The sequence below is a fragment of the Xenopus tropicalis genome, chromosome 5 (genome assembly GCF_000004195.4).
Source record: "Xenopus tropicalis strain Nigerian chromosome 5, UCB_Xtro_10.0, whole genome shotgun sequence".
NCBI classification, from domain to species: Eukaryota; Metazoa; Chordata; class Amphibia; order Anura; family Pipidae; genus Xenopus; species Xenopus tropicalis.
The window spans coordinates 149,074,145-149,083,535 of NC_030681.2; the positions used below are offsets into that span (position 1 = coordinate 149,074,145).

General features: G+C 40.5%; 1 protein-coding gene across 1 annotated transcript in view; it reads right to left on the reverse strand.

The window, feature by feature from the left end:
- rhag (Rh associated glycoprotein) overlaps positions 1-9,127 on the reverse strand; it is a 32,461-nt gene extending 23,334 nt beyond the window's left edge. The window contains exon 1 of the mRNA XM_002933599.5: positions 8,891-9,127. Within this exon, the coding sequence (XP_002933645.2) occupies positions 8,891-9,059 (169 nt within the window). The 5' untranslated portion in view covers positions 9,060-9,127. The remainder of the gene's footprint in view (positions 1-8,890) is intronic.
- Positions 9,128-9,391: the final 264 nt, after the last annotated feature.

Here is a 9,391-nt window from a genome sequence, read left to right on the forward strand (position 1 = left end):
AAACAGTAGTCTGTAAAGTACAACACAGGGATGTAAGGTAGTCAGGGCTAGTATGCAAGTCTTGTGCTCCACCAAGGAGAAACAGTAGTCTGTAAAGTACAACACAGGGATGTAAGGTAGTCAGGGCTAGTATGCAAGTCTTGTGCTCCACCAAGGAGAAGCTGTGAGGTAGTGTTCCCCAGAAGAGACAGCCAAAGTAGAGACAGAGTAAGCACATCAGTGCTGGAGGGTTCAGGGTAGCATACATTCCATTGGAGCCCCATTGAATACCTAGTATGCTTGGGGGGTGGTGGGATAAACTATTAATTCCCTTAATGTTGCTCAATCTATTACCCCAATCATTATCTGTACAAAGAATGTCCCTTTGTTGCTTAATAAACCTTTCCTTCTTGGTCAAGAACCACTGGCATTCATTTCTTTCATTGTTTTACTGTCTCAGTACCTAAAGCTACAGTTCAGCAACATCATCTTCCTCCAGCCCCTTCCAGCAAGGGCTTCATCTGAAATAGAGAGAGTCGCAATGGGACCCTGCTCTACAGTCCAGTTACTGTGGCCTTGTATTATTCTACAGTAACAACAGCTTCCCTGGGATACCTTTTCTTCTGGGGCTATTAATATGTCTAATGTTGTTTATACTGTGCTATTGTGTGTGTGTGTGTGTGTATGTGTGTAATGAGCTCATTTGTTGTTATTGTCCCTGTACAGTGCATATGGGGCATCTGTATCGCTAATCTAAGAGATAACAAGGCTTACCTGACTAAGCATATAAAATACTGAGTTACCCTGCTGTTCCATAATGCTAGAGAATGCAAGGCTGCCAAGCCGGGGCCCTATGGGACAAGTGCCTCCCAGTGATAGGCTGCATTCCCCTATTTCCCCTGTTCCCCAATTTCCACTCTACTTGTGATTCAGTGCAGTCAGGTCTAAGTTAAGCTGGAGTAACTAGACCAAGACCGAATCCTTCTAAATAGTGTTTAGCATAAACTATGCTTTTCGTCAATAAAACAAATCTATAAACTATTCTTCATTCTGCCAGTAGGTGGTGCAAGTAGTGAAATATACCTAATATCCTGATATCATCCTCGTAGAATGGTATTGCTGCAAAGGCTGCCAATGCAGGTATGGGACAAAAGCAGGGGTTCCTTGGTTGCTGTGGTGGCAGACACGGTGGGCCCTACACCCTTCAGTCCAATCCTGTTTAAGGGCAATGGCCCACAAGGAGATTAGTTGCCCAAGGTTTCCCTAAACAGATGGGTCTTTAAGGAGTGTTTGAAAGTTTGGAAGTAAGGGGAGATGGATGGGTCGGGGCAGAATGTTCCAGAGAAAGGGGGAAGCTATGGAGAAGACTTGCAGTCGGGAATGGGATGAAGTGATGAGAGGAGAAGAGAAGAGAGGCGAAGGTCAGAGGCAGAATGCAAATTCCGTAAAGGAGTGTATTTTGGGATGAGAGCTGAGATATAAGGAGGGGCTTCATTAGTAAGGGCCTTATATGTACGTGTTAGTAATTTGATTTTGATCCTAGTGGAGATTGGGAACCAGTGAGAGATAAATATAGGGGAGCGGCTGATGTGGAACGGTGAGATAGATGAATGAGTCTGGAAGCGGCATTTAAAACAGATTGGAATTATGAAAGGCAATGTGTTGGGATTCCCACAAAGAGTAAGTTACAGTAGTCAAGGCGGGAAATGATAAGTGTTTTAGTTGCGCAGGTGAATACAAGATTTGGCAAGTGATTGGATGTGTGGTATAAAAGACAGATGGGAATCTAAGATAATTCCGAGGCAGTGTGCCTGTGTGCTTGATTGACAGGTGACTGAGTGTGAGTGAAACCTGAGGGACAGGGGAAGATGTTGGAGGAAATATAATGAATGAATTCCGTTTAGAAAGATGGTGCTGTGACAAGAGCATGACCGCTGGTTACAATGATGGCTCTCTATTTGCTGGCTATGCTTTTTATAAGAAACCATCTGGGGAAGGAATCCATTAGGAACATCCTTTTCACCGTGGTATATTTATCAGAGATTAATTTTGGTTGTCAAGGAAGAGATGGCGGACAGGCAGTCAGTAACTATGGAAAGGACAGAAGTAGAGAGATTAGATGTAGACAGGTAGAGTTGGCTGTCATTGGTATTAAGGTGGGAATGAAGTCCACATGACTCAATATGTTTTCCTAGAGAAGTTGTATAGATTGAGAACAGCAGGGGCCTAAGTCAGAGCCCTGAGGAACAGAGAGAGGGAGTGAGGTAGAGTTAGAGAAGACAACTTTAAAGGAACGGTCAGAAAGGTAAGATTTCAACAAAGAAAGAGCAGTGTCATGGATGCCAACTGAGTACAGAATGTCTAGGAGGAGTGGGTGGTCAACAGTGTCAAAGGCTGCGGAGAGGTCTAGAATAATTAGAATGGAATAGTGACCTTTAGACTTTGCCAGGAGAAGGTCATTGGTTACTTTGGTCAGAGCAGTTTCTGCTGAGGTGGAGTCAGACTGCCGGGGGTCGAGAATGGAGTTGTGACTGAGATGCTGGACCAGGAAGTTGTAAACAAACCTTTCCAACAGTATGGATGCAAATAGAAGAGGGGGAACTGGATGATAGTTAGCCGGGGAGCTGGGATCAAGGGATGGGTTTTTTTGAGTATGGGAATGAGGAAAAGTACTAGTAGAAAATGAGAGGTTAAATAGGAGGGTAAGTGTAGAGCTGAGTGTATCATACAATGGGTGAAGGAGGTGAGAAGTACAGGGTATAGGGAGCAGGTTGTGGGGTTCAAGCAGGCTAGAAGTTTTCTAACTTCATCTAATGTTGCAGGGTTGAAAGAGTGTAGAGCGGATGTGAGTGAGCTGCGAGTTAATTTGAGATTGTCATCAAATGGTATGCTTATAAGGTAAATGCTGTCCTTAAGAAATGAGCAAGGTCTTGGGCAGTTACAGTAACAGGTGTAGAATGCGGAGGGGGCACAGTAGGGAGTTAAACAATTGCTGTAGTTTGGAGGATAGGGAGGAGATTAAAGAAGACAATGTGGTTGTCTAGATATCACTAGAGCTGAAAGTGTATAAAGTCAGGATCAGTTTGTGACTTCCTCCACTGCCGTTCAGCTGATCTGCTACCAGGCCCAGATTTGTGGCGAGGCCACAAAGGCCCGGGCCTAGGGCGGCAGAAATTTAGAGGCGGCACTGTCTGCTACATTTTCTGAGGTATTGAGTTAAGTTAATGATTAATAATAGCACACGTTTGTGCCCCATGGTGCTCTTAGGGTGAAGACACACGGAGCTACTAGTATCAGCTACTTGTCATGGCTACAAAATTGACAATGCTGATCATTTACTGATAATTGTCTCAGTGTGTTTTAGCAGAAGCAATTCTTAGTATTGTCTAGTGTAGCTGCTACTAAGTAGCTCCATGTGTCTTCACCCTTAAACTTACATTGAGTAAAGACTCATTTGATTTAATTTAAAAACTATCTGCCTAATAGGAATAACTGTGTAGCTCAGTATTTATTACAGATTTGGCACAATATAATCCAGGCAGGAATAACATCGCCTGAGAGAGTTGTATATATTATTCTTTGAGGCTAAGCGTTTAACTAATGTAATTTCCTTTGTTGGATGAGTCTCACTGGCTGGGACCCAACAAAAGCAACAAGTCGCGGCACAGCCAGGAGGTATAGCATAATATCATAATAACCTATTTACAGCCGTAAGAATTGTGCTGCACATCTGGGGAGCCCTGGATTTGCCTGTTTTGGGGTCTTCTTTCAGCGGTGCAACCCCTGTTAAGCTCTACCACCAGCACTGTCAGGATTCTATCAATTCTTTCTGTATTCATCTATAGTAATTAATGGAGCCTTGATCTGATATTACAGAATTAACTAATGTAAAGAGTATAGAAAGTATTTGTTCTTAGAACTTTAAGGGCAGCTCAGAGTTGCCATTGAGGGGCTACAGGGGGTACTATAGCTACTGCTGTAGAGGGGGACCCTGAGATGGCAAGGTGCAATTGGTGGGTTAAATAGGGGGGTTTGATAGGGAATGGGTGGGGTTTGGGTGGATTGTAAGAAGAGTTTTGGCATTTCCATTTTCCCACACAACCCCAGTGCCTATAGAAGTTGGGTGCAAGCATGATACAGATATAATCAAAGAAGCCCATGGTGGGAATTAAGCAACTAGAAGCACTCCCCCCACAGGGGTTACTATAGCTACTGCTGCAGAGGGGGACCCTGAGATGGCAAGGTGCAATTGGTGGGTCAAATGGGGGATTCGACAGGGAATGGGTGGGGTTTGGGTGGATTGTAAAAAAAGTTTTGGCATAATTTGGCATGTTTGGATCAGGGTCATGCTTGGGCAGGCTAGGGGCATTTTTGTATTTGGGGTCCCATTCTACTTTCTGCCAGGGCTCATCAGCCAGGGGGTTCATCAAAAGATGCACCAGCCCAGGGTTCTTTTCCTGTGGGCAACATCCTGGCATTTAGTTCCAGTTTCCCACACAACCCCAGTGCCTATAGAAGCTGGGTGCAAGCATGGTACAGAGATAATCAAAGAAGCACAGGGTGGGGATTAAGCAACTAGAATCACTTGGGGGGGGGCGGTTAAACCCCCCCCCCCCAGTGATTTTATCTTTCCTTCTGTATTAAGCAGCAATAACAGATTATTTCTAGTAATGACCAACTGCTCGAGTTGTTTAAAAGGAACATTGGGGGATAGAAGTCATAACTCAGGATTGTACCATGCCATTGATCCTTTAGGACAGGGATGGTGGTTGGGTATCTTTAAAAACAAAAGCAGACCCACAGCAGAGATAAAATCAGGAGCAGAGGAAAACAATTGTACAGTATGAGCTATTCCTGATAATCTCCAACCCGGAGAGTCCAGTGTGAGTGAAATCTCCCTACAATAACAGAAGCCCCTGCCAAGTTTTCCCTGGAGAGTTTTTCCTCGCTGACCCTACGCCACGAGTTTCAAACCAGGATACTCTAGTGAATAAACAGGATACTTCCAAATACAATTGGAAAAGCTGGGAGAGAACATATGAGAGCGCGAGGCAGTGAATGGTATCAGCCCGGCTCCATCTCATGTTCTACACAGCGGCCCTTTGATACGCAGAGATGTTTAAACACAACCCGGGAAGGCTCTTACGGTGAAAGGGAAGATACAATCTCAATAATAGCAACTATACAAGTAAGAATGTATATTTTCAGACGCTAAAACAAATATACAATTTCCTTATTTTGTTGCCATATTCATCCTAATGGATCATAAAGGTTAAGTAAGTACAACGTGAACAACGACTTGAAGTATCCAATACATATACTGTACTGTATTATTCTTTGTGTTATGCACCATACTGCTATAGATCCCACAAATAAACTAGATATGGGGGAAAATACAAAATGGAGCAGTAGGGTTAGAATGCCTGTACTTTCTCCTAGACCCCCACCCCCCACTGAAAGTCCTGACAGGAGGTCAATTAGGGTAAGACTTGGGACACACAATTATTTGCTGTCCTATACATTCTTGGAGCGCTTTTGGACTGCCCCCCCCCCCCCCCCCGGACTACGCATGTCTCTTCCCATTACTGTCAGTGGAAAGAGACCCACTATGAGTTATGGACTTTTTATCTGTACGTTACCCATTGTTGCACAGGTCTAATGGTGGCCATACATGGTTGATTTGGCTGCTTATCTGCCCCTGTAAGGGGCCCCCTGATAGGCCATAGGGCCAAACAATGGGATCAGCCTGATATCACCTACCTTGGGTAGGCATATCATAGAAAAAGCCACTCGTTTGGTGACTCTCCAGCAGATACTCTAAGGTATGACCACCTTTGCAGGTTTATTCAGACCAATCTAAAGGTGGTCACACAGTGGTCAATCTAAAAGGGTCCAACCGATCAGTAGGCTTGTGGCTATAAACAGTCATGGGAAAAAATGGTTGGTCTATTTGTTCATCCCCATTAACTTACATTGGCAGATTAAATTCTCAGCTTGGAGAGATCAACGGCAATCAAACAGTATTGCAGGATGGTCTTGTAGAATATGACCACTGAGGTCCATACTGCCCGACCAAAGCTGGGGTATACGGTCAGCTTTAGTTACAAAACAGCAATTATTTACTGTTGGTGCTAGATGGAGTGCCCAGTAGTGATGGGCGAAATGTTTCACCAGGAAAGGATTCACGCCGAATTTCCGCATTTTGCTATTGGCGGATTGTTTCGCAAAACAGATTAAAAAATTTGCCGCAGAAAAATTCAACGCGCAACAAAATAATAACCGCACGACAAAATAATAGCCGCGGGCGACGAAAGAATAGCCGTGGGCGACAAAAGAATAGCCGCGCAATGAAAGAATAGCCGTGGGCGACAAAAGAATAGCCGCGCAATGAAAGAATAGCCGCGGGCAACAAAAGAATAGCCGTGCGACGAACGAATAGCCGCGGACGACAATTTATTTTTTTGACGCACAACATTTTAGCCGTTTCGTGAATCTTTTGAAAAATTTGCTAATTTTTCAGCGAAATGGAACAGATTCGCTCATCACTAATGCCCAGTACTTTAAGTATCAAGGGAACCCTATATATGCTGCTCGTGAGCAACATGTCCTTGCCCTTTGGATGTTGCTCCCAGTGGCCTCAAAGCAGCTGCTTATTTTTGAATTTCTGGTAAGGAGGCAAGTTTTGGTTGCATAAAAACCAAGTATAATGCCAAACAGAGGCCTCTGTACACTGCCAGTCCACATAGGGGCTATTAAGTAGCCAATTAAAGCTCATATTTCTAACCCTAGGAACCTTTTTCATGCTTGTGTTGCTCCCCTACACATTTTCCATATGAATGTGGCTTATGGCTATAAAAGGTTGGGGATCCCTGTCTTAAGAAATGGTGGCTTGCCCCCTCAAAATGTTGTTTATTTTGCTTTGGTTAAATGCAAGTTCCTGTTAGTATTTAAGATTGGTATAAACAGGTGTTATGTGAGTGCACTTGGCAGTCAGGTAAAAGAATCCCGATGCCCCACCCATGTGATGGCCATAATGATGCAGATTCAACTTGAGCCATCATTATATACGAGCAGGGGCAAATTGTAGAGTGCATGCTTCCTAGCCTAGTTCTGAGCACTAAGACTGTAAGTGGGATTTAATTAATTTCTTTGCACTTATCCCCCGTTAGCAAATGAGCTCCTTTCTCTGAAAATCCCCTTCATTTATTTGCTAATGGGAACTTCTCTCCAAACAACTCCCGGCCCTGAGCGCACAACTTGAATGTCTGCAACTGCCAACCAGCAGCCCCCAGCTCAGCCCCAGGGGGGGGGGGGGGGGGGGGGGGATATGATTTACAGCCCTGAGCTGCCTGTTAAGCTGAGACCTTCGTGCAAACACCAGCAAGATGATAGTGTGCTATGAGCTCACCACAGGGGGTGTGTGTGGCAGCCACATATCAAGCAGTAGTAATGTACTTGGAAAGCAACTGTCATATATATTAATGGTTGCACCGTCTAACTGTTACAGAACATAGTAACACTGGATCAACAAGTTACAATACTTAAATAATATATTTACATTGAATTTAATATCTACATTCATTTTTATAAATATTAACAAACTGGTATTATTATTATTAGTAGTAGTAGTAGTAGCAGCAGCAGTAGTAGTAGTAGTAGTAATAAAATAATAACAATAGCTTATTTACAATTTGTAATTTATTATTTGTGACTGCCTTCTGATTAAAACAAGCTAAAAAAATTAATGAAAATAAAATAATAATAACAATGACAATAAAAATACTACTACTACTACTACTACTACTACTAATAATAATAATAATAATAATAATAATAATGATAATAATAAAAATACTACTACTACTACTACTAATAATAATAATGATAATAAAAATACTACTACTACTACTACTACTACTACTACTACTAATAATAATAATAATAATAATAATAATAATAATAATAAAAATACTACTACTACTACTACTACTACTACTAATAATAATAATAATAATGATAATGATAATAAAAATACTACTACTACTACTACTACTACTACTACTACTACTACTAATAATAATAATAATAATAATAATAATAATAATAATGATAATAAAAATACTAATACTAATAATAATAATAATAATAATGATAATAAAAATACTACTACTACTAATAATAATAATGATAATAAAAATACTACTACTACTACTACTAATAATAATAATAATAATAATAATAATAATGATAATAAAAATACTGCAACTACTACTACTACTACTACTAATAATAATAATAATGATAATAAAAATACTACTACTACTACTAATAATAATAATAATTATTATTATTATTATTTTGCCAATTTTACAGCCATGTATACTAATGATTTTGCAATATTTCACACTTGGCTAAAGCCTTAGTAATAATAATGATATTAATTATTAATTAAATTATATTAATTAAATAATAATAATTAGTAATGTTTTTCTGATTTACAATATATATATATTTATAGACATGCATATTAATAATTTTGTGATATTTCAAAATGGTTGAAGCCCCCGGATAATAAGAAAAACAGTAGCAGATTATGAAATTCAAGAAAAACTGCAAATTGTGTAATTTGTTGTTTTGAAGTTTTTGAAGAATAAAACAAGTTTTTAAAGCAGAATTACCTTGAGGTTTACTTTATTTATTTTGTTTGCAATTATTCCCAAGTAATTAGAGAATTATTCTAAAGGAGGAATTAAAACTGCAACTCCCCAAGTGCATCCTAAAGTGCAAAATGAACAATATTTTGTATATATATATATATTGTATTTAAAAAAAATAAATTCTTCTATTAATTAAAAAAATAGGAATTTTTGTCACGCATGCATTTCAATATAGAATAAAAGGGGATACTTACGAGGATACAGGCTGAGGAATTGGCTGTATCCACTGGTGGAATTATTATGGGGATCAGTCAGATTGTGGGTGTCGTATCTGACGAATATTCCAAATAAAATAATAATAAGGATCTCCAGCCCGATGGCCAAAGCGGGGAGCCTGAACCTCATGTTGGTGGAGTAGGACATGGAGCCGGTGCTGCTGCTCAGACCTGCAGGGGACTGATAAAGGGATGTGCTGAGCTGCTCTCAGTAACGGGCTGCCCATACAGGAGATATGTATGACAGTGCAGAATTAGGGGCTGTGCCCCACCCTCCCAGCCAGCAACAACTTTCTGCTCAAAACTCAACTGCTGTTTTTTTTTATTTTTATTCTGTATATACAAACACAATTAGTCCACAACCGTGAAATATGTATCATTAAATTAAAAACAGAAACTTTTTTCACATGCAACTTGCAACTTGCCTTTTTTAATCAAATAATTCACATTTTTAAAAATGATTCCCCTTTTCTCTGTAAT